We start from the raw sequence: 26,035 nt of genomic DNA, 5'->3' as shown, positions 1-26,035 counted from the left end.
CCGGTCCGGGGCGCTACCGGGGCGTTGCACACTCGACTGACGTCACGATCTGCCGGCGCAGGAGATCGTGGCGGTAGTGTTTAGCGCCGCTGCAAAATGTCTAGTTAATTTCGCGAGCGGCGCAAACATCGCCGTGCCCGGGCGCTAGTTGCTTTGCGCCCCATTAGCGCCCTCTTAAGGCGCTAACGGGAGGCGCAAACAACTGAACTTTTCCCCCTCAGTGCATATTTAGCGAACCGTGTTGGGTTTTTTTGGTTCAGGGGCTAGGGGGTGTCGAGGTATAGATTGAAGCAGCTATAAACTCACTGAAAATATCTTAAACTTTCAAAAGGGAGTTGGATAAATATTTGAAAAGGAAAAATTTGCAGGACTATTGGGAAGGAGTAGAGAGTGGGACTGATTGAAACGCTCTTCCAAAGAGCCGCCACAGGCACGATGGGCCGAATGGCCTCCTTCTGCGGTGTATCATTGTATTGTATGTACTGTATATAAATATAAGCTGTTGTTGTTGGGGGACAGTTCCACAGACATTCATTGGCACCTCACAGCAGTGGCTATTCTCTATGACCATGAGCATTGGCAGAATAGTCAGCTATGGAGAGAAGCACAGACAAGCCCTCAACTCATGGGCACTTTCCAAAAAAGGAGCGTCAACTCTGGATCGTCCCCTTCCTACCCCGAGGCACTTGGGCTAATTACACCCCATTCCTCCCTCCCGGAAAATAGCAACAGTTAATCCATTCGGAATCGCAGGACTGAGCTGGCGAGCGACACAGTTCTTGATCGAAAGGGCGCAGGCGTGAGGCGTAGAAACTGAAAACGCTGGAAACGCTCAGTTTCTGCGGAGAGAGAGAGAGAGAGAGAAACGAGAGTCAACATTTCAGGTCAAAGATCTTTCGTGAGAACTGTACGTAAGGTGCTGGTTGTGTAGCCAGCCATTCTCCCAGTTGGTAGCCATGCAATTGGAACACAACATCAAAGCATCGGTGCTTGTTGTCAAAGTCTTCTCACCAGTCTCAGTAAGGTCACCAGGTGTATAACCGGATCGGGAGCCAGAGAGTGAGGGAGGGGGCGGGGTGAGAGAGGGGGAGGGGTGGGGTGAGAGGGGCGAGGGGGTGGGATGAGAGGGAAGGAGGGGGTGGGGTAAGGGGGGGGTGGGGTGAGAGGGGGTGAGGGGGGGGGTGAGGTGGGATGAGAGAGAGGGGTGAGGAAGGGAGGTGGGGTGAGAGAGGAAGGGAGGTGGGGGAGGGGGCAGGGAGGAGGTGAGGGTGAGGGTGTGGGGTTGGGGGGTGTGGGGGAGGGGCGGGGAATGGGGTGAGGGAGGAGGTGAGTGGGGTGGGGGTGAGGGGGTGGGGTGAGGGGGTGGGGTGGGGGAGGGTGAGGGGGTGCGGTGGAGTGTGGTGGGGGAGGGGGTGGGGTGTGAGGTGGGGGAGGGGGTGGGGTGTGAGGTGGGGGAGGGGGTGGGGTGTGAGGTGGGGGAGGGGGTGGAGTGTGGTGGGGGAGGGGGTGGGGTGTGAGGTGGGGGAGGGGGTGCGGTGGGGGTGAGGGGGTGGGGAGGAGGAGGGTGAGGGGGTGGGGGAGGGGGTGGGGTGTGAGGTGGGGGAGGGGGTGCGGTGGGGGTGAGGGGGTGGGGTGGGGGAGGGTGAGGGGGTGCGGTGGAGTGTGGGGGGGAGGGGGTGCGGTGGGGGTGAGGGGGTGGGGAGGAGGAGTGTGGTGGGGTGGGGGAGGGGGTGGGGTGTGAGGTGGGGGAGGGGGTGCGGTGGGGGTGAGGGGGTGGGGTGGGGGAGGGTGAGGGGGTGCGGTGGAGTGTGGTGGGGTGGGGGAGGGGGTGGGGTGTGAGGTGGGGGAGGGGGTGAGGGGGAGGGGGAGGGGGTGCGGTGTGGTGGGGGAGGGGTGCGGTGGGGGTGAGGGGGTGGGGGAGGGGGAGGGGGTGCGGTGGGGGAGGGGTGCGGTGGAGTATGGTGGGGTGGGGGAGGGGGTGGGGTGTGAGGTGGGGGAGGGGGTGCGGTGGGGGTGAGGGGGTGGGGTGGGTGAGGGGGTGCGGTGGAGTGTGGTGGGGTGGGGTGTGAGGTGGGGGAGGGGGGCGCGGTGGGGGTGAGGGGGTGGGGTGGGGGAGGGTGAGGGGGTGCGGTGAGTACACGGGGTGAACTACTGGAGTTTGCTTTGCTGCTGATTGCTCAACAGCAACGACCCTTCAAAAGCACGTCATTGGCTGTAATTTTTTTCTTTCTTTGATTGAAATGTGTTGAAAAGCATAATAACAATCTGAAAACGTAAGCGTCTCCTCAGACAGGCCGGCGGAGACATGGGCTGGTTTGCTTGCTGGTTACTGAAATGATGCTGAAATATCCTGAGGACAATGAACATGCAGATTGGCGCAAAACAGAGCCTTTGAACTAACCGCGACCAACGAGGCTCTGAATTCTCCTCGCTAGTTAACGAGACCAGAAAAACTGCAGACCAAGCCCTCGGGTTCCTTTCTAGAGCGATAGAATTGAAAAGCAGAGAAGTGATGTTAAACTTAGGTAGAACGTTGGTTAGACCGCACTCGGGAGTACTGCGAACGGTTCTGGTCTCCATAGTACAAAAGGGATGTGGAAGCACTGGAGAAGGTGCAAAGAACATTTACAAGAACGATACCAGAGCTGAGAGATTATAACTCTCAGGAAAGACTGAACCGGCCGGGGCTCTTTTCTCTAGAAAAGGGAAGGCTGAGGGGCGTCCTGATAGAGGTCTTTAAAATTATGAAGGGGGTCGATAGGGTAGACGTAGAGAAAATGTTTCCACTTGTGGGGAAGAGCATAACTAGAGGCCACCAATATAAGACAGTCACTAATAAATCCAATAGGGAATTCAGGAGAAACTTCTTTACCCAGAGAGTGGTGAGAATGTGGAACTCGCTACCACAGGGAGTGGTTGAAGCAAATAGTATAGATGCATTTAAGGGGAAGCTAGATAAACACGAGGGAGAAAGGGTATGTTGATGGGGTGAGATGAAGAGAGGGTGGGAGGAGGCTGGTGTGGAGCATAAACATGGCACGGACCAGTTGGGCCGAATGGCCTGTTTCTGTGCTGTACATAAAGAAAGACTCGGGGAAAAATTGGGTTGCTATGTGCCTCCCATTAGCGCCTTAAGAGGACGCTAACAGGCGCAAAGCAACTAGCGCCTGAGTGCGGCGCCTCCCGCGAAATTGAGCGGGAGGTTAGCAGCGGCGCTAACCGGTAGTGCCTCGTGGCGCTGCGCCACCAGTGATGACATCATCGCCGTGCCCAGCGCCCCGCTCGCGCCCTGGCCACGATCTTCGGTAGTGCCCCCCTGACTTACCGCCGGACGCTATGTCCAACGGGGTCAGCGGAGCACTGTTGCCTCACAGCGCCAGGGACCCGGGTTCGAATCCGGCCTCGGGTGACTGTGTGGAGTTTGCACATTCTCCCTGTGTTTGCGTGGGTTTCCTCCGGGTGCTCCGTTTCCTCCCACAGTCCAAAGATGTGCGGGTTAGGATGATTGGCTATGATAAATTGACCCTTAGTGTTAGGGGGATTAAATACGTGGGGTTACGGGGATAGGGTGGGATATGTGTTGGTGTAGGGGTTACGGGGATCGGGTGGGATATGTGTCGGTGCAGGCTCGATGGGCCGAAATGGCCTCTATCTGCACTGTGGGGTTTCTGTGATTTCTGTGATTCTGTGATGTGATGTGATGCGATACTCCCTATGTATAAAATAGTGGGGGGGCAGGATCACAGGGTCTGGGAGAAAGGTCTTCACGGTCGACACACAGGTGAAATTTAAAATAAAACACTCAGGTGTGGCTGGAAGTGAACTAATTGGGCCTGAAATTAAGAGGAGGAACCTCCGCAACTGGTCAGTAAGAAAGACTTGCATTTATGTAGTGCCTTTCACGACCTCAGGACGTCCCAAAGCTCTTTACAGCCATTGAAGTACTTTTTGAAGTGCGGTCACTGTCGTAATCTCGGAAACGAGGCAGCCAATTTGCGCACAGCAAGTTCCCACAAACAGCAATGTGATAATGATCAGATCGTCTGTTTTTTTAGTAATGTTGACTGAGGGATAAATATTGGCCCCAGGACACCGGGGAGAACTCCTCCCGCCCCCCCTGCTCTCCTTCGAAATAGTGGCCGTGAGATCGGTTTAACGTCTCATAGAAACATAGAAGATAGGAGCAGGAGTAGGCCATTCGGCCCCTCGAGCCTGCTCCACCATTCAATGCGCTCATGGCTGATCATCCAAATTCAGTACCCTGTCCCTGCCTTCTCCCCATATCCCTTGATCCCTTTAGCCTTAAGAAATATATCCAACTCCTTCCTGAATATATTTAATGAATTGGCCTCTACTGCCTTCTGTGGTAGAGAATTCCACAGGTTCACCACTCTCTGGGTGAAGAAATTCCTCCTCATTTCTCACCTGAAAAACGGCACCTCAGACAGCAGTTACTGGATTTGGCCACGCTAGGCTTGTAGATGGTAGCAGGAAGGGAAAACTGAGGAAGGGAATGCCACAGTATCTCGGGAAAGGTCACGCAAGTTTAGCAGCCGTTGAGGAGGAAGAGCATGTTCTGGAGAAAGAATTACATAGAATGTCCTGGGGCCAATATTTATTCCTCAGCCAACATCACAAAAACCAGATGATCTGCTCATTATCACATCGCTGTTTGCGGGAGCTTGCTGTGCGCAAAATTGGCTGCCGCGTTTCCCACATTACAACAGTGACTCCACTTCAAAAGTACTTCATTGGCTGTAAAGCGCTTTGGAACGTCCGGTGGTCGTGAAAGGCGCTATAGAAATGCAAGGGCTAAAAATTGAGTAGTGCACCATTTGGGGTGCTAACTTTGCAAGGGCACTACTTTTAGTGCTCCGGAAAAAGTTGCGCCCCCGCGCCGGAAATTGAGTGGTTGCGCCCCAAGAGGGAAGTGGGGCGCAACTGGAAGCACCCCACATGGCCTTCCTCCCCATCTTAAAGGGGAGAGGCCTTGCGCAGCGTGAACCAGGGCCCAGCTGGGCCCCCGCGGATCGGGAGTGCTGGCAAAAGAGCCCGGCACTGAAAAGAAGTGCCAGGCTCTTGGCGCACAGCTGGCATTCTGCGGGGGGGCGGTTCAGGAGGCCGGGGACGGCAGCGGAGGCAGGTGCTGGCAGGCGGCCAGCAACAAAAATGGCCGCCCCGCACCTTGCTTTTAAATTGCGCCCCCCCGGCCGCAGGTAGGCCCCCGCCTGCTGAGTTTTTCCAGCTTTTTCTGTTGTTATTAAGGATAAATTAGGGCAGGTGACCAAAAGCTTGGTCAAAGAGGTGGGTTTTAAGGAGCATCTTAAAGGAGGAAAGAGAGGTTTAGGGAGGGAATTCCAGAGCTTATGGTCCAGGCAGCTGAAGGCACGGCCGCCAATGATGGGGCGAAGGAAATCGGGGGATGCACAAGAAGCCAGAATCGGAGGAGCGCGGAGATCTGGGAGGGTTGTAGAACTGGAGGAGGTTACAGAGATCGGGAGGGGTGAAGTCATGGAGGGATTTGAACACCAGGATGAAAAATTTTAAATCGAGGCATTGCTTAACCGGGTGTCAATGTAGGTCAGCGAGCACTGGGGGAGGGGGATGGGCGAACGGGACTTGGTGCGAGTTGGGACACGGGCAGCCGAGTTTTGGACGAGCTCAAGTTTACAGAGTGTGAAAGATGGGAGGTCGGCCAATAGAGAATTGGATTGTTGAGTCTGGAGATAAGAAACACATGGATGAATGGGCTATTGTAAAGGGAATGCTCGTTTTAAATGACTTGGTGTAACAAATGTGCCTTTCTTTCGATGTACAGGAGGTGCTAAAGTGCCAGTCCGATGCCAATCCTGAAGAGCAGCTTAACTAGGCTGAGCCCCACGAAACTGTATGGGGGAACCGCAAAGCTGCACAAAGAAATAATATTGGGTGGCAGCATGAATGGTGGATCCAACCCTTTCGAGGAAGACCTGAGCAGCGAGACGAATCCCTTTGCCGAAGACTTAAACCAAGAGAAGAGTCCTTTTGATGAAGAGGCGGAGAAAGAGAATGCCACTGAGGCAGCAGAGCCTCTCAACGAAAGCCAGCGAGCGGGCGATGGCTCCTCGCCCAAGAAAAATGGCGGCGAGAAACACGGGACGCTGACATTGTCCCTGAGGAAGGTGTTGGGGAAGAACAAGAAGAAAGGGAAATCTCCGACCGAGGAGAAAAACGGAGAGAAGAAGTCGTTCTTCAAATTCCCGTCGTCGCCGACCGAGCCGGACTCGCTTCGGAAGAGCCCGGAGAAGAAGAAAGGCCACAGGCACTCGGAGGAGCTCCCCTCGCCGGTGAAGATCGGCGGCGGCTCGGAGAAGGAGGCCTCGCCAGCGGACTCGGAGTCGAGGAAGAGGCTGTCCTTTCTGAAATGGAGCAAGGGGAAGACGGAGTCCCTGCTGGAGAAACCCGATCTGGAGGGCGAGGCGGAGAAACCAACCGAGACGGTAGCCAAAGTCAAGGAGCCTCTGTCAGGTACGCTCCCCTCGCAGAGACGTGCGCACAATCTTGGTGGGGGTTACAGCGCAGATTGTGGGGGGTGGGGGGGCGGTGAGTGGTCATGTCCGAAACTAGGGGCCATACATATAAGATAGTCCCTAATAAACCCAATTGGGAATTCAGGAGAAACTTCTTTACCCAGAGAGCGGTGAGAATGTGGAACTCGCTACCACAAGAAAGACTTGCATTTATATAGCGCCTTTCACGACCACCGGATGTCCCAAAGCGCTTCACAGCCAATGAAGTACTTTTTGAAGTGTAGTCACTGTTGTAATGTAGGAAACACGGCAGCCAATTTGCGCATAGCAAGCTCCCACAATCAGCAATGTGATAATGACCAGTTAATCTGTTGATTGAGGGATAAATATTGGCCCAGGACACTGGGGAGAATTCCCCTGCTCTTCTTCGAAATAATTGCTGTTGGATCTTTTACATCCACCTGAGAGGGCAGACGAGGCCTCGGCCTAGCGTCTCATCTGAAAGACGACAGCTCAGACAGTGCAGCACTCCCTCAGCACTGCACTGGGAGTGTCAGCCTAGCTTTACTATACTGTACTCAAGTTCCTGGAGTGGGACTATGAACCCACAACCTTCGGACTCAGAGACGCGAGTGCTGCCCACTGAGCCACGGCTGACATGTAAAGTTATAAGATGAACGCATCCTGAACCGGCTACGAATAGCTTTTGTGTAAAATCATAATGCAGATAGAAAGGACCTTGAGCTAATTAAAGTACTCCACTTTTCACAGGGCACTTTAACTTCCTCGTTCCCTCTTGGTTGGCAAGGATCCTAATGGATCTGGGCGTTGCCAACCCTCCAAGATTTCCCTGGAGTCTCCAGGAATTATAGATTAATCTCCAGGACACTGCCGGGAGCAAAACCCAGGGAAGAAAATCATAAAGGGGGGGGGGGGCCATTAAAAAAAATTGCGTTTTTGAAAAGAAAGTAATTAATATTTTTGGTTCTAAAAATATCGGGCATGATGGACGGCCTCAAGTAATCCAATCGGGTAGCGAAGAGTCCAGTCGCTATCCAATTGGTGTGGGGAAGGAGGGGCGGCGCCAGGACAGGCGTGTCAGGCGACCAATGGCGGGAGGGGTGGGGGGGGCGGGTCACGTGCCGAAAGCTCCAGGACTGCGTCCCACCAGAGTTGGCGACTCGAGTCCGGATCACCGGCTATAAGAAGGGCTAAAGGTTTGTGCGCGGGAGGGAAACCTCCCTGACACAGGGGGAGGCACCTGTTCTCTCGAGCGGATGGCGAGGCAGCAAGCCCGTCGACAGCTGCTGGAGGCAGGAAGTTCCAAACAGCAATTCGGCCACTGCCCGCCATTGTGTTTGAGCCTGGGCGCTGGGCCCATTGACTTGCGAGGGTGGGCCAGTAGATAAGAGGGCTTGCCGTCTAGTAAAAGAACATTGTCAAAGAAGTGAAGATACGGGCTGGCAGTCAAGCATTCATGGCTTGCAGGCAAATACAACAGCTACATAGAAAGAAAGAACTTGTATTTATGTCAAATGGCGTGGCTTTGCGCAATAAGAACATAAGAAACAGTAGCAGGAGTCGGCCATTCGGCCCCTCGAACCTGCTCCACCAATCAATAAGATCATGGCTGATCTTCTACCTCATCTCCACTTTCCTGCACTATCCCCATATCCCTTGATTCCCTTAATATCCAAAAATCTATCGAACTCTGTCTTGAACATACTCAACGACTGAGCCTCCACAGCCCTCTGGGGTAGAGAATTCCAAAGATTCACCACCCTCTGAGTGAAGAAATTCCTCCTCATCTCAGTCCTGAATGGCCGACCCCTTATTCTGAGACTGTGACCCCTGGTTCTAGACTCCCCAGCCAGGGGAAACATCCTCCCTGCATCTACCCTGTCTAACCCTGTAAGAATTTTGTATGTTGCAATGAGATCACCTCTCATTCTTCTAAACTCTAGCGAATGTAGGCCTAGGAGAATCATAGGACAATCCCCCCATCCCAGGAACCAGTCTGGTGAACCTTCGCTGCACTCCCTCTATGGCAAGTATATCCTTCCTTAGGTAAGGAGACCAAAACTGTGCACAATACTCCAGGTGTGGTCTCACCAGGGCCCTATATAATTGCAGTAAGACATCTTTACTCTTAAACTCAAATCCTCTTGTAATAAAGGCCAACATACCATTTGCTTTCCTAATTGCTTGCTGTACCTGCATGTTAACTTTCAGTGATTCGTGTACAAGGACACCCAGGTCCCCCTGAACACCAACATTTCCCAATCTCTCACCATTGAAAAAATACTCTGCTTTTCTATTTTTCCTACCAAAGTGGATAACTTCACATTTCTCCACGTTATACAGGAAACTCTTGTTTAAATATCCGGAATTCTCTATTAACCGGCAAAATTCTCAGTCCGAAAACACCACCTCAATAACCGGCAATGTTGCCGAGTCCGAGCCTCCCGCGGTGGCCGAGTTAGTCAGTGGGGGTAGTTCGCCAAACTGCCACTACTCGGCTTCTTGGTGCTGTCGGAAGTCGGAACACCTCAATACCCCTGTAACAGGAGTCTGACTCTCCCGCGCTGCCAGTAGTCTCTTCCGATCCGCCATTTTACAGGGGTACTGTGTGTCTCCCACGCTGCCGGTAGTCATTGCATTGCATTACCCTCAACTGGCAGTACTGTACTTAATCAAGCATCTTCCACCATCCATTTAACACAACATTCTGTAGGTGAGTACCCAATTACTGTATACTGCACATTTCTTGATTTTTTTATTTTTCTTTGTTAAAAATAACCTCGGTAGATAACCCTCTCCGTCATCCGGAATTTTTGATCAACCGGCAACACGCCGGTCCCGTCGGTGCCGGAGACCAAAGAGTTTCCTGTATTCCATTTGCCATGTTCTTGCCCACTCACTTAGCTTGTCTATATCCCCTTGAAGCCTCTTTGCATCCTCCTCACAACTTACATTCCCACCCAGCAAACTTGGATATCTTACATTTGGTCCCCTCATCCAAATTAGATTGTGAATAGCTGAGGCCCAAGCACTGATCATAAGAACATAAGATGTAGGAGCAGGAGTCGGTCATTCGCCCCCTCGAGCCTGCTCCGCCATTCAATAAGATCACGGCTGATCTGATCTTGGCCTCAACTCCACTTCCCTGCCCGCTCCCCATAACCCTCGACTCCCTTATCGTTCAAAAATCTGTCTATCTCCGCCTTAAGTATATTCAATGACCCAGCCTCCACAGCTCTCTGGGGAAGAGCATTCCAAAGATTCATGATCCTTGCGGTACCCCACTAGTTACAATCCAGCTACTTAGAACCATTTCTAAGTTTGGTAAGCTGGGAGATGGACGGAGGATTTGAGCTGTGACAAACGGTTATTGACGTTGGACTGTTAATGTTACTTTTGTGCGTTTTTTTTTCACAGTTCTTGAAATCCACCAACTAATTCAGAAGCGGGACCTGGTGAAGGCCGACAGCCACATCATTGAGCTGGAGGAGGAGTGCCAGCGGGTGAAGCAGCAAAGCTCGGAGGGTGCCAGCGCCAGCAAGGACAGCGGGAGGAAGGCGAGGGACGTGACGCTACTCTACGAGGCGCTGGAGGGCGAGCTGAGGAAAATCGTCACGGAGTCGCTGGCCGAATCGCACCCGGCTCCCCACTTGGAGCAAATGGTGCAGACCATCGAGAGGGAAGAGAAGGTCGACAAGGCGCGGGCCAGTCAGGATGGGGGTCCTGGGAGCGCCGCTGCTGCCGGAAGGCCCAGGGAGCTGAGAAGAAAATGGAGGGAAGCGGTGAAGGGGTCGGTGGCCGAGAGGCTGTCGCAAAGCAAGGGGAAAGAAAATAGCCCCATCGCCCAGCAGCTGAGCAGCCTCAAAGAGCAGACCGTGACCGACTTGATCGCGGTCCGAAAGATCATTATTCCGGTCTACCCAAAAGAGTATGACGTATTCAACGTCTACGTGAGGAGCTACCATGAAGGGCTGTCTTCCTGTCTCTCTGAGATGGGCCAGAAAGAATTGGAAATACAGGACCTCTACATCTTTCTCCAATGGTGTCACAATGTTTACTTCAGGTAAGACCATTCGGCTTCCTGTAGGGGGGATGGAGAAAACTGAAAAATAAAGAAAGACTTGCCTTTCTCGATCTCAGAATGTCCCAAAGCGCTTCACAGCCAATGAAGTACTTTTTGAAGTGTAGTCGCTGTTGTAATGTGGGAAATGCGGCAGCCAATTTGCGCACAGCAAGCTCCCACAAACAGCAATACGATAATGACCGGATCATCTGTTTTTAGTGTAACAGAAAATGCTGGAAATACTCAGCAGGCCAGGCAGCATCCGTGGAGAGAGAAACAGAGTTAACGTTTCAGGTCTGGGACCCTTCATCAGAACTGGAAAAAGCTGGAGATGTAACAGATATTAAGCAGGTGCAGAGACAGGGCAGGGGGGAATGCGGGGGGGGGGGGCGGTTAGGAGGGGAGGTAGGAATTGAAAGAACATACTGTGAAAATGTTGCAAATGGGAATGAATCATACAGCATGAAAAATGGTTTTTAGTGGTGGTTGAGGGATAAATATTGGCCCCCGGACACCGGGGAGAACTGCCCCTGCTCTACTTCAATATAGCGCCTTCCCCCTTTCACATCCACCTGAGAGAGCAGACAGGGGCTCGGGTTTGATATCTCATCTGAATGCCGGCACCTCCGACAGTGCGGCGCTCCCTCGGCACTGCACTGGGAGGGTCAGCCTAGATTTTTGTGCTTAAGTCTCTGGAGTGGGGCTCAACCCCACGACCTTCTGACTCCGAGGCGAGGGTGCTGCCCACTGAGCCACGGCTGACACCTGTCTTGCTTTTATTAGAGAAGTGATGGGCCACGCGGATCTCGCTGCGCATATCAGAAAACAACAGCTGGGACCGCTGTTACCGGAAGAAACGGTCCAGAGGCTGGAGGATGAGTGTATCGCCATGGTGAAGGTAGGATCAGATACTTACTCCTACCAGCATTTCTGAAAAACACCAAAGCTTCCCTGAAATTGGAACATACCAGGATCTATCCTATCTCTATCTCTCTAACCTTCTCCCGCCCTACAACCCTCCCTGAGATCTCCTCCAATTCTGGCCTCTTGCCCATCCCCGATTTCCGTCGCTCCACCATTGGCGGCTGTGCCTTCAGCTGCCTGGGCCCCAAGCTCTGGAATTCTCTCTCTGCCCCTCTCTCTCCTCCTTTAAGACGCTCCTTAAACCCTGCGTCACCTGTCCCAATGTCTCCGTCTTTGGCTTGGTGTCAATTTTCGCCTGATTGCACTACAGTGAAGCGCCTTGTTTTACTGCGTTAAAGGCACTATATAAATGCAGGTGGTTGTTGTATTCTGCCTCCATTCTGTCCAGCTGTTGAACCTTCTAACATTTCCCCCTACACCAGGGATAACAGCGTAGATGAGCCAGTGTTGGTGAGCATATTTGAGGGGGCTAATCACCTCTCAAGCCTTAAATGCTGGAGTAGGAGTTTGGTCTCGGTCTCAGCCTAGTTCCCCATGAGCAAGGGACCAGAGTGCAAAACTACCTTAACTTGGCACAAAGAGAGACCAAACTGTGTGGGAATTGGAAAATGGAACACATTGGTGCAATAGAGGCACTTATCTGAGACTAGGGTCGAGACGCATCATTGCGGCACAGTGCAGGCGACGTTCTTCCACATCGTACCTGACCTGGGAACGCCTGGAGCTGCTGCAGGGTATCTGAGATGGGAAGGGTTCCATTCCTCACCGCCGGCATCCCTCACCGTGCTGAGCGCGAGTTTATCCAAACGACGCTTCTGATTGTTTCGTTTCTTTGTGTTTTGAAGACGCAGATTACGAAACATATGGAACAGGAACTCTCCACGGAACAGGAGAAATGGAAACAGGAGAGCAGAATGTTTCAATCGGAGTTGGGAAACAGGGTCATTCAGGTAAGGTGGATTGACGGGGTCGATGCTGGGAGGATGTTTCCCCCTGGCTGGAGAGTCTCGAACCAGGGGTCACAGCCTCAGAGTAAGGGGTCGGCCATTTAGGACTGAGATGAGGAGGAATTTCTTCACTCAGAGGGTGGTGAATCTTTGGAATTCTCTGCCCCAGAGGGCTGTGGAGGCTCAGTCGTTGAGTCTATTCAAGACCGAGATCGATAGATTTTTGGACTCTAGGGGTATCAGGGGACAGTACAGGAAAGTGGAGATGAGGTAGAAGATCAGCCATGATCTTATTGAATGGCGGAGCAGGCTCAAGGGGCCGAATGGCCTACTGCTGCCACTACTTCTTGTGTTCTTGTGTAAGAGTAGTCTATCTCGAGGGCCTTGCCCAGTGCAGTTGTAGAACTGGTCACGAGCAGATGGTGGCCGATCGACCCAAGGATGAATTGCGTTTCGTCAGCATGGGTTAGCATCTGGTTTTCTTTCAACGCCCCTCAACATAGCGGGACTCACCGCTTAGGAGCTGGCTAACTCTGTGCGGCCAAGGCTACTGAGGAAAGGTCTTGACGAAGTTATTCAATTAACACGCACAGAACTCAGACAACACTGTCGATAACATCCCCTGTGGAAATGGCTCGTCATTATGCGTTCCATTCCCTCAGGCGCTGCTCTCAGACACTTTGCCCAAATGTGATACTAGACTCGCCAATAAAGAAATCAATGGAGGCAGGTATTTCTTTAAAAATCAAACCGGATTATAATTCCTGCAGTTTGACTTTAAAAAGATGCTGACACTCCCTCTTTAAAAGGGGTCCCTGATGGTGAGACTCTCTTTAAAAGGGGTCCCTGATGGTGAGACTCTCTTTAAAAGGGGTCCCTGATGGTGAGACTCTCTTTAAAAGGGGTCACTGATGGTGAGACTCCCTCTTTAAAAGGAGTCCCTGATGGTGAGACTTCCTCTTTAAAAGGGGTCCCTGATGGTGAGACTCCCTCTTTAAAAGGGGTCCCTGATGGTGAGACTCCCTCTTTAAAAGGGGTCCCTGATGGTGAGACTCTCTTTAAAAGGGGTCCCTGTTGGTGAGACTCCCTTTAAAAGGGGTCCCTGATGGTGAGACTCTCTTTAAAAGGGGTCCCTGATGGTGAGACTTCCTCTTTAAAAGGGATCCCTGATGGTGAGACTCTCTCTTTAAAAGGGATCCCTGATGGTGAGACTCTCTCTTTAAAAGGAGTCCCTGATGGTGAGACTTCCTCTTTAAAAGGGGTCCCTGATGGTGAGACTCTCTTTAAAAGGGGTCCCTGATGGAGAGACTCTCTCTTTAAAAGGAGTCCCTGATGGTGAGACTCCCTCTTTAAAAGGGGTCCCTGATGGTGAGACCCCCTTTAAAAGGGGTCCCTGATGGTGAGACTCCCTCTTTAAAAGGGGTCCCTGATGGTGAGACTCCCTCTTTAAAAGGGGTCCCTGATGGTGAGACTCTCTTTAAAAGGGGTCCCTGATGGTGAGACTCCCTTTAAAAGGGGTCCCTGATGGTGAGACTCCCTCTTTAAAAGGGGTCCCTGATGGTGAGACTCTCTTTAAAAGGGGTCCCTGATGGTGAGACTCTCTTTAAAAGGGGTCCCTGATGGAGAGACTCTCTCTTTAAAAGGAGTCCCTGATGGTGAGACTCCCTCTTTAAAAGGGGTCCCTGATGGTGAGACTCTCTTTAAAAGGGGTCCCTGATGGTGAGACTCCCTTTAAAAGGGGTCCCTGATGGTGAGACTCCCTTTAAAAGGGGTCCCTGATGGTGAGACTCCCTCTTTAAAAGGGGTCCCTGATGGTGAGACTCTCTTTAAAAGGGGTCCCTGATGGTGAGACTCTCTTTAAAAGGGGTCCCTGATGGTGAGACTCTCTTTAAAAGGGGTCCCTGATGGTGAGACTCTCTTTAAAAGGGGTCCCTGATGGTGAGACTCCCTCTTTAAAAGGGGTCCCTGATGGTGAGACTCTCTTTAAAAGGGGTCCCTGATGGTGAGATTCCCTCTTTAAAAGGGGTCCCTGATGGTGAGACTCCCTCTTTAAAAGGGGTCCCTGATGGTGAGACTCTCTTTAAAAGGGGTCCCTGATGGTGAGACTCTCTTTAAAAGGGGTCCCTGATGGAGAGACTCTCTCTTTAAAAGGAGTCCCTGATGGTGAGACTCCCTCTTTAAAAGGGGTCCCTGATGGTGAGACTCCCTCTTTAAAAGGGGTCCCTGATGGTGAGACTCCCTCTTTAAAAGGGATCCTGGTGGAGAAATTTCCGATTCATAGTTTTGTAAAAATGTTTATATCTTGTCCTCAGCACCTGAAAGAACACGTTGAAAAATCTGCCGCAATCACCGAGAAGCTCGGGGTTCGAATCGCTCACTGCTGTCTCCGTAGCCTGGCCGACTTCCTGCAAAGGTACTTGTCCCCGAGTGCCCCGTTTAGGGTAGGAAGATGCACGGGGTGCGTGTGGGAGGGGTGGGGGTGTGGGGCGGGGTGGGGGGAGGCTCGAGTGACGGGCTCACAGTGGAGGGATCTCAGTTTGCTAACCATGCAAAACTCCTGTCAGGAATCAGCTTAAAGCAACCCTGTGCTCGCTGACCTACATTGGCTCCCGGTTGAGCAACGCCTCAATTTTAAAATTCTCATCCTTGTTTTCAAATCCTTTCGTGGCCTCACCCCTCCCTATTTCTGTAACCTCCTCCAGTCCTACAACCCTCTGAGATAGGGATGGGCAATAAATGCTGGCCTTGCCAGCGATGCCCACACCCCATAAACAAATTCAAGAAAAAAATTAATCTGCCCTCCTCCAATTCTGGCTTCTTATGCCTCCCCGTTTTTAAAATCCCTCCACCATTGGCGGCCGTGCCTTCAGCTGCCGGGGCCCCGAGCTCTGGAATTCCCTCCCTAAACCTCTCCGCCTCTCTCTCCTCCTCCTTTAAGACGCTCCTTAAAACCGACCTCTTTCACCAAGCTTTTGGTCAACAGCCCTAATATCTCCTTATGTGGCTCGGTGGAGGAGAGAGAGGTTTAGGGAGGGAATTCCAGAGCTTAGGGCCCAGGCAGCTGAAGGCACGGCCACCGATGCATTTCTATAGCTCCTTTCACGACCTCAGGACGATCCAAAGTGCTTTACAACCAATGAAGTACTTTTCAAGTGTAGTCACTTTTATACTGTAGGAAATGGGGCAGTCAATCTGCGCACAGCAAGCTCCCACAAACAGCAATGTGATAATGACCAGATAATCTGATTTAGTGATGTTAGTTAAGGGATAAATAACCAGGACTTCGGGGAGAAGTTCCCTGCTCTTCTTCGAAATCGTGCCATGGGATCTTTTACATCCACCAACATCACTAAAACAGATTATCTGGTCGTTATCACATTGCTGTTTGTGGGAGCTTTTCTTACTCTGTCTCTCCCACCCTCTCTGACCTCTGTCTGTCGCGCTAAAGCCTTGAATTGTTCTTTACCAAATATCTCAGCTCAGATAACTGGCCCTGTCAAACTGAAGACAGGAAATATAGGGCCGGGCTGTAACAGCGTGACGCTTTGCTTATGTCGCCCCAGTGCGTGGAGATGTCAGCCACTGAATTTGGTGCAGTTTGTGATTGGGCAACCTCATAATTCCTCATTTCTAAAACAACACTCTGGGCAGGAAATTCGGTTACGCCGCGTTTGGCAACCGAGGTGAGGCTGGACATTTAGCGCCCGGTACGGAAGTGCCACCCCGGCCGCTAGATTCGACTTACCGCCCCGCACAGGAAGTGGCGCGCAATGTCGGGCACTCCACTTCCTGGTGGGGCGGTAACCGAGGCGATGTCAGGGCGCAATCGGCGGAGGCTCCACAGAGCCCTGCCGCGTTTCAACGCCCCCCCTCCCCATCAGTTAAAGGGGAGGGCCGCTGCGCACTCTGCAGGGCCTTTAATGGCCTCAACTAGGCCACCGGGGTGGCGTGGTGCCATGGCAGCAGCCCGGCGCCACGATGGCGGGCAGGACCTCGCCAAGGACTGCCACGGAGGGCCAACCTAGGGGTCGGCGGAAAAAAAGAAAATGGCGGCGCGGGTCGCGGCCGCACCTCCCCTTTCAATGCCGCCCCGCGAGCGAAGGTCGGCCCGGCTCGCGACCCGCCAAGCTGGCGCTGACACCGCCCGCGGGGAGCAGCCAAATTTCTGTCGCAGGGCGCTAAGGGGTCGCGTCACTATCGGGTAGCGCCTCAGCAATGCCCCGCCGAAGTTCTCGGGGGGTGCTTTTTTAACCCCCCCCGGCCGATAAGCCCTTTGCCCCCCATTAGCACCCCCCGGAGGCACAAAGGAGCCGAATTTCTCGCCCTCTGCGCTTTTACCTCAGGGGCACAGATGTTAAGTCTGAAGGTTTGTCGGAGGTGCCTTCTTTCAGATGAGACGTCAAACCGAGGCCCCGTCCGCCCTCTCAGGTGGACATAGAAGATCCCACGGCCACTATCTCGAAGGAGAGTTCTCCCCAGGTGTCCAGGGGCCAATACTTACCCCTCAAACAACATCACTAAAGAACAAATGATCCGGTCATTATCACATTGCTGTTTGTGGGAGCTTGCTGTGCGCAAATTGGCTGCCGTGTTTCCTACATTACAACAGTGACTACACTTCAAAAGAAAGTACTTCATTGGCTGTAAAGCGCTTTGGGACGTCCGGTGGTCATGAAAGGCGCTATAGAAATGCAAGTCTTTCTTTGCAATGAGCTTCCATCAACAGTAAAGCCTATCTCAGAACCCTGCCCTTCCCCCACATGAAACCTATTCTGCCTCCTGATTGGTTCTTGACTTTGCAATTACTGCTAACCTGCTGGTTGCCTCCTTGTTGCTAAAGGGCACAGCTGGGAAGTCCGTGAATTAGGTTACTGGAATTCCTACAGAAAGATTTCTTTCTCTCATTGCCCTTGCCACCTGCCCCGTGCGACAATACATATCTCCAACAAAGATTTTTATCTCTTTGTTCACGTCCAACGCTACACTGAACTTAAACCTGAGGCAGACACCTCGAACCCTCCCCCAACTCTATTTGAAACTAAATCCAAAATTTGGCATTTTGGTTTCTCATCAATCAACCCCCCCCGCTGTTTTCATTATGGCTTCCAGCAAGTTCAAAGGTCAGTCCCGCTGCTAAGCAACGAAAGCTCTCACTCCTCTATTGAACTCATGTACTCTATACACAGGAGCAGGAGGAGGCCATTCAGCCCCTCGAGCCTGTTCCGCCCTTCAATTAGATCATGGCTGATCTGTATCTTAACTCCATCTACCCACCTTGGTTCCGTAACCCTTAATACCCTTACCCAACAAAAATCTATCAATCTCAGTTTTTAAATTTTCACTTGATCTCCCCCAGCCTCAGCAGTTTATTGAGGGAGCGAGTTCCAGATTTCCACTAACCCTTTGTGTGAAGAAGTGTCATAGAGTCATAGAGTCATAGAGTTATACAGCACAGAAAGAGGCCCTTCGGCCCATCGTGTCTGCGCCGTCCATCAATCCCTGTCTATTCTAATCCCATTTTCCAGCATTTGGTCCATAGCCTTGTATGCAATGGCATTTCAAGTGCTCATCCAAATGCTTCTTGAATGTTATGAGGGTTCCTACCTCTACCACCCTTTCAGGCAGTGAGTTCCAGATTCCAACCACCCTCTGGGTGAAAAAGTTCCTCCTCAAATCCCCTCTAAACCTCCTGCCCCTTACCTTGAATCTATGCCCCCTTGTTATTGACCCCCTTACTAAGGGGAAAAGTTCCTCTTTATCTACCCTATCTATGCCCCTCATCATTTTGTACACCTCTATCAGGTCCCCCCTCAGCCTTCTTTGCTCCAAGGAAAACAACCCCAGCCTGTTTAGTCTTTCTTCATAGCTGAGGCGCTCCATCCCAGGTAACATCCTGGTGAATCTTCTCTGCACCCTCTCCAAAGCAATCACATCCTTCCTATAGTGAGGCGACCAGAACTGCACACAGTACTCCAGCTGTGGCCTCACCAGCGTTTTGTACAGCTCCATCATAACCTCCCTGCTCTTATATTCTATGCCTCGGCTAATGAAGGCAAGTATCCCATATGCCTTTTTAACCACCTTGTCTACCTGTTCCGCTGCTTTCAGGGATCTATGTACATGTACACCAAGGTCCCTCTGACCCTCTGTACTTCCTAGGGTCCTACCACTCATTGTGTATTCCCTTGCCTTATTTGTCCGTCCAAAATGCATCACCTCGCACTTTTCAGGGTTAAATTCCATTTGCCACTTTTCCGCCCATCTGACCAACCCGTTTATATCGTCCTGTAGCCGGAGGCTTTCCTCCTCGCAATTTACCACCCCACCAATTTTCATGTCATCTGCGAACTTACTGATCATACCTTTTACATTCTCATCCAAATCATTTATGTAGATCACAAACAGCAAGGGACCCAGCACCGATCCCTGAGGTACCCCACTGGACACAGGCTTCCAGTCACAAAAGCAACCTTCGACCATCACCCTCTGCCTCCTGCCACTCAGCCAGTTTAGGATCCAACGCGCCAAGGCACCCTGGATCCCATGGGCTCTTACCTTCTTGACCAGTCTCCTATGCGGGACTTTGTCAAAAGCTTTACTGAAATCCATGTAAACCACATCCACAGCATTTCCCTCATCCACACACCTAGTCACCCCCTCGAAAAATTCAATCAGATTGGTCAGACATGATTTACCCTTGACAAAGCCATGCTGACTATCCCCGATTAATCCTTGCCTCTCCAAGTGGAGACTAATTTTGTCCCTCAGAATTTTTTCCAATAATTTCCCTACCACAGATGTTAGGCTCACTGGCCTGTAATTCCCTGGTTTATCCCTGCTACCCTTCTTGAATAATGGTACTACGTTAGCTGTTCTCCAGTCCTCTGGTACATCCCCTGTGGCCAGAGAGGTTCTGAAAATTTGTGTCAGAGCCCCTGCAATCTCCTCCTTTGCCTCACACAACAGCCTGGGATACATCTCGTCCGGGCCTGGGGATTTATCCACTTTTTGGCCTGCTAAAACCGCTAGTACCTCCTCCCTCTCGATGCTAATACGTTCAAGTATGTCACAGTCCCCTTGCCCGATTTCTATGTCTACATCGTCTTTCTCCATAGTGAGCACAGATGCAAAAAATTCATTCAAAACCCCGCCTACATCATCTGGCTCTACACACAGATTGCCACTTTGGTCCCTAATGGGCCCTACCCTTTCCCTGGTTATCCTCTTGCCCTTAATATACTTATAAAACATCTTAGGATTTTCCTTTATTTTGCTCGCCAGTGTTATTTCATGGCCCCTCCTCGCCCTCCTAATTTCTTTTTTAAGTATGCCCCTGCACTTTTTATACTCCTCTAGGGCTTCCTCCGTCTTTAGTCTTTTGTAACTGCCAAAAGCCCCCCTTTTTTTCCTAATGCATTTTTGTATATCCCTTGTCATCCAAGGTTCCCTTTGCTTGTTGGTCCCACCCTTGACCTTTACAGGAACGTGTTGGCGTTGTACTCTCTCTATTTCCCTTCTGAAAGTCTCCCACTGCTTTGATGTGGATTTTCCTATAAGTAGCTGCTCCCAGTCCACTTTGGCCAGATCCTGCCTTATCATATTAAAATCGGCCTTCCCCCAATTTAGAACCCTTATTTCCGGGCCGTCTTTGTCTTTTTCCATGACCACCTTAAACCTCACCGAATTATGGTCACTGTCTCCAAAATGCTCTCCTACTGACACTTCCACCACTTGCCCGGCTACATTCCCTAGAATTAGGTCCAGTACCGCCCCCTCTCTTGTAGGACTTTCTACATGCTGGCTCAAAAAGCTCCCCTGGATGCACTTTAGGAATTCTGCACCCTCTAAGCCTTTCACACTCTGACTATCCCAATTAATATTGGGGAAGTTGAAATCCCCCACTATTATTACCCTATTATTTTCGCACTTCTCTGCGATTTGCCTACATATCTGTTCCTCTATCTCCCCCTGACTGCTTGGGGGCCTATAGTACACTCCCAGCAAAGTGCTTGCCCCCTTTTTGTTTTTAAGTTCTACCCATATGGCCTCATTTGAGGAACACGCTAATATATCATCCCTCCTTACAGCAGTAATTGATTCCTTAATTAATATTGCAACACCCCCTCCCCTTTTACACCCCCCTCTGTCTCGCCTGAAGATTCTATACCCCAGAATATTGAGCTGCCAGTCCTGACCCTCCCTCAACCATGTCTCCGTGATAGCAACAATATCGTACTCCCATGTGTTCAACAACAACTTCAGTTCATCCACCTTATTTGCAAGACTCCTTGCATTAAAATAAATGCCTTCCAGCCTTGCCATATTCCCTTTTGCCTTCACATATTTGCTCTGCCTTCCCAGCTGACTTGTTTTTTCCTCCGTATTTGGCTGCAAATCACCCCCTACTATAGTTCCACTCTGTATCCCATCCCCCTGCCAAGTCAGTTTAAACCCCCCCCCCCAGCAGTGCTAGCAAACCTCCCCGCAAGGATATTGGTCCCCCTCTGGTTCAGGTGTAAACCGTCCGACTTGTACAAGTCCCACCTTTCCCAGAAGCAGACCCAGTGATCCAGGAAACGAAAGCCCTCCCTCCTGCACCATCCCTTGAGCCACGCATTCATCTGTTCTATCTTCCTATTCCTATACTCACTAGCACATGGCACCGGGAGTAATCCAGAGATTACAACCTTTGAGGCCCTGCTCTTTAATCTTCCACCTAGCTCCCTAAATTCTTGCTGCAGGACCTCATCCCTCTTTTTACCTATGTCGTTGGTACCAATGTGGACCACGACCTCTGGCTGTTCACCCTCCCCCTCCAGAATGCCCTGCAGCCGCTCAGTGACATCCTTGACCCTGGCACCAGGGAGGCAACAAACCATCCTGGATTCACGTCTACGGCCACAGAAACGCCTATCTGTTCCCCTTACTATAGAATCCCCTACCACTATTGCTCTCCCACTCTTTTTCCTCCCTTCCTGGGCAGCAGGAGCACCCCCAGTGCCAGGAAGTTGGCTGCTGCTGCCTTCCCCTGGTGAGTCATCCCCCTCAACAGTATCCAAATCGGTATACCTGTTTGAGAGGGGAATGGTCACAGGGGTCTCCTGCACTACCTGCCTGCTTCTATTTCTCCGCCTGGTGGTCACCCATTTCCTTTCTTCCTGTGCAGCCCTTACCTGCGGTGTGACCAACTCACTAAACGTGCTATCCACGACCCTCTCAGCATCGTGAATGCTCAACAACCCATCCACCCGCAGTGCTTCCTGACATCACCCCTGAACAGCCTAGCTCTAATTTTAAGGTTATACAGATATACAGACCCTACAGCCCATTGTATATCCCCATCTGACTTTATACTTTCACCTGCTAGGTACAGAGGAGGGAGTCGTCTTCGCTTACCCTTTCCTACACATCCCTCATCCCTTGAAATTCCATTGCCACTTATTTCTGGGAATTGTAATTTCTGGTTAGTTCCCCTTTCAGATTAAGAACATAAGAAATAGGAGCAGGAGTCGGCCATTCGGCCCCTCGAGCTTGCTCCGCCATTCAATAAGATCATGGCTGATCTTCTACCTCAACTCCACTTTCCTGCACTATCCCCATATCCCTTGATTCCCTTAATATCCAACAATCTCTCGATCTCTGTCTTGAATATACTCAACGACTGAGCCTCCACAGCCCCCTGGGGCAGAGAATTCCAAAGATTCACCACCCTCTGAGTGAAGAAATTCCTCCTCATCTCAGTCCTAAATGGCCGACCCCCTTATTCTGAGACTGTGACCCCTGGTTCTAGACTCCCCAGCCTGGGGAAACATCCTCCCTGCATCTACCCTGTCGAACCCTGTAAGAATTTTGCATGTTTCAATGAGATCACCTCTCATTCTTCTAAACTCTAGAGAATATAGGCCCAGTCTACTCAATCTCTCCTCATAGGACAATCCCCCATCCCAGGAACCAGTCTGGTGAGCCTTCGTTGCACTCCCTCTATGGCGAGTATATCCTTCCTTAGGCAAAGCGATTCAATTTGTTCAGGTCATGCCACACAAACAGAACCTGGACGGCCAGGTTCCGTAACTCATTGTTCTTTTGCACGGTTCCTCCTCTGCCTGCACAATGAGTATTGTTGGTAATATACCTCATTAACCCTTAACCCACTCGTCTGTGGGATTCTCTTCAAATATCAGCAACCTGCATTTATATAGCACCTTTGACAAGGTAAAACGCTCCAGCATCCCTGTTGGCAGCCTCAGGGCATCCGGGGATTTTATGGGGTCCATGGAGGCCATCATATTTCTATATTTTTCTGTACCTGTTGACTTACCAGAACATAAGACGTAGGAGCAGGAGGAGGTCATTCGGCTCCTCGAGCCTGCTCCGCCATTCAATAAGATCATGGCTGATCCGATCTTGGCCTCAACCCCACTTCCCCGCTCTCTCCCCATACCCCTCGACTCCCTTATCGTTCAAAAATCTGTCTCTCTCCACCTTGAATATATTCAGTGACTCCGCCTCCACAGCTCTCTGGGGAAGAGAATTCCAAAGATTCACAACCCCCTGAGAGAAGAAATTCCTCCTCATTTCCGTTTTAAAAGGGCGACCCTTTATTCTGAGACTGTGCCCCCTAGTTCGAGATTTCCCCACGAGGGGAAACATCCTCTCTGCATCTACCCTGTCAATCCCCTTCAGAATCTTAATATGTTTCAATAAGATCCCCTCTCATTCTTCTAAACTCCAATGAGTATAGGCCCAACCTGCTCAACCTTTCCTCATAAGACAACCCCTTCATCTCCGGAATCAACCTCGTGAACCTTCTCTGAACTGCCTCCACTATTTCTGTTCCTGTGTACAAATAAAAAAAAGTATTTTCTGCAATCATAACACTGTTTTTCTCTGGCTGGTTGAGACTGTCTTTCAGAAGTGAGAACAAGGGGTCTCCAGGAGTGTATCAATATTTGCAGGGATTCCCTTGGAGGGCACCAATATTGTAAGATGGTTTCTGTGAAGGTGTCAGTATTTGCAGGAGGTCCCCAGGTGGGACTCCGAAATCTCTGCGCTCCTCCAATTTACTTCACTCCACCTTTGGCGGTCGTGCCTTCAGCTGCAGATGCAATATAATGTTGGAAAGTGTGAGGTTATGCACTTTGGCAGAAAAAATCAAAGAGCAAGTTACTATCTAAATGGAGAGAAACTGCAAAGTGCTACAGTACAAAGGGATCTGGGGGTCCTGGTGCATGAAACACAAAAAGTTAGTATGCAGGTGCAGCAGGTGATCAGGAAGGCCAATGGAATCTTGGCTTTTATTGCAAGGGGGATGGAGTATAAAAACAGGGAAGTCTTGCTGCAGTTATACAGGGTATTGGTGAGGCCACAACTGGAATACTGCGTGCAGTTTTGGTTTCCATATTTAAGAAAAGATATACTTGCTCTCGAGGCGGTTCAGAGAAGGTTCACTCGGTTGATTACGGAGATGAGGGGGTTGACATATGAGGAAAGGTTGAGTAGGTTGGGCCTCTACTCATTGGAGTTCAGAAGAATGAGAGGCGATTGTGAGGGGGCTTGATCGGGTGGATGCGGTGAGGATGTTTCCACTGATGGGTGAGATTAGAACTAGGGGGCATAATCTTAGAATAAGGGGCTGCCCTTTCAAAACTGAGATGAGGAGAAACTTCTTCACTCAGAGGGTAGTAAATCTATGGAATTTGCTACCCCAGAGAGCTGTGGAAGCTGCAACATTAAATAAATTTAAAATGGAGATAGACATTGTCCTAGCAGATAAGGGAATTAGGGGTTACGGGGAGAGGGCAGGGAAGTAGACGTGAGTCTAGATTCAGATCAGCCATGATCCTATTGAATGGCGGAGCAGGCCCGAGAGGCCGTATGGCCTACTCCTGCTCCTATTTCTTATGTTCTTAGGCCTGGGCCCTAAGCTCTGGAATTCCCTCACCTCCTTTTAAGACGCTCTGTAAAACCTATCTCTTTGGCCAAGCCTTTGGACACTTGTCCTAATATCTCCTTATGAGGCTCGGTGTCAAATTTTGCCTGATTACGCTTCTGTGAAGCATCCTGGGATGTTTCACTACGTTAAAGGCGCTATATAAATGCAAGATTGCACCCACACCGTACAAGATATGATACGAGTTCACGATTGCACTAGATCACATGGCTCTACCATCCTGCTACCATACTTGGTGCCTGGTTGACGGGTCTCAGCATTCTCAGACTGCACCATCCACACCTGCTGCCTTCTCAATCTGTCCGGTCTCTTCTTAGAGGTCTTGGAGCCTGCGCTGATCTCACTGTCTCTTGTTTTACAGTTTTCAAACAAGTGTGCAAGGGTTTTATGAACGATTCTCCGAAAGTACAGCCAGCCCGGAATGGTTAGTCCCTCAAACGATTGCGGTGGTGAATTGCTGCCCTGCCTTCAGGTAACTCCACACCTCTACTTAACATACACCAGGCCGTGTACTCGCTACTATATACACAGGGCAGTTACTCCCTACCATATACACAGGGCTGTCACTCTACAGTGTACACTGGGTAGTTACTCTACAGTGTACACAGGGCAGTTACTCTCTACTATATACACAGGGTAGTTACTCTCTACAGTGTACACAGGGCAGTTACTCTACTATATACACAGGGCAGTTACTCTCTACAGTGTACACAGGGCAGTTACTCTACTATATACACAGGGCAGTTACTCTCTACAGTGTACACAGGGCAGTTACTCTACTATATACACAAGGCAGTTTCTCTCTACTATATACACAGGGTAGTTACTCTACTATATACACAGGGTAGTTACTCTCTACAGTGTACACAGGGCAGTTACTCTCTACTATATACACAGGGTAGTTACTCTACTATATACACAGGGTAGTTACTCTCTACAGTGTACACAGGGCAGTTACTCTACTATATACACAGGGCAGTTACTCTCTACTATATACACAGGGCAGTTACTCTCTACAGTGTACACAGGGCAGTTACTCTCTACTATATACACAGGGCAGTTACTCTACTATATACACAGGGCAGTTACTCTCTACTATATACACAGGGCAGTTACTCTCTACTATATACACAGGGCAGTTACTCTCTACTATATACACAGAGCAGTTACTCTCTACAGTGTACACAGGGCAGTTATTCTACTATATACACAGGGCAGTTACTCTCTACTATATACACAGGGCAGTTACTCTCTACTATATACACAGGGCAGTTACTCTCTACTATATGCACAGGGCAGTTACTCTACTATATACACAGGGTAGTTACTCTCTACTATATACACAGGGTAGTTACTCTCTACAGTGTACACAGGGTAGTTACTCTCTACTATATACACAGGGCAGTTACTCTACTATATACACAGGGCAGTTACTCTCTACTATATACACAGGGTAGTTACTCTCTACTATATACACAGGGTAGTTACTCTCTACAGTGTACACAGGGCAGTTACTCTCTACTATATACACAGGGCAGTTACTCTCTACTATATACACAGGGCAGTTACTCTCTACTATATACACAGGGCAGTTACTCTCTACTATATACACAGGGTAGTT

The 26,035-nt window shown here is 50.6% G+C and overlaps 1 protein-coding gene across 1 annotated transcript in view; it reads left to right on the top strand.

Moving 5' to 3' along the window:
• The window catches only part of LOC147096731 (exocyst complex component 3-like protein 2), a 59,509-nt gene that overhangs the window by 17,705 nt on the left and 15,769 nt on the right, over positions 1–26,035 (top strand). Inside the window, exons 2-7 of the mRNA XM_085973336.1 lie at positions 5,819–6,507; positions 9,948–10,593; positions 11,377–11,491; positions 12,363–12,467; positions 14,777–14,877; positions 24,776–24,886. Coding sequence (XP_085829462.1) covers positions 5,841–6,507; positions 9,948–10,593; positions 11,377–11,491; positions 12,363–12,467; positions 14,777–14,877; positions 24,776–24,886 — 1,745 coding nt within the window. The 5' untranslated portion in view covers positions 5,819–5,840. The remainder of the gene's footprint in view (positions 1–5,818; positions 6,508–9,947; positions 10,594–11,376; positions 11,492–12,362; positions 12,468–14,776; positions 14,878–24,775; positions 24,887–26,035) is intronic.

This window comes from Somniosus microcephalus, chromosome 34 (genome assembly GCF_052327205.1).
Source record: "Somniosus microcephalus isolate GS21.2 chromosome 34, FLI_Smic_1.0, whole genome shotgun sequence".
NCBI lineage: Eukaryota > Metazoa > Chordata > Chondrichthyes > Squaliformes > Somniosidae > Somniosus > Somniosus microcephalus.
This window is presented reverse-complemented; position numbering and strand designations above follow the sequence as displayed.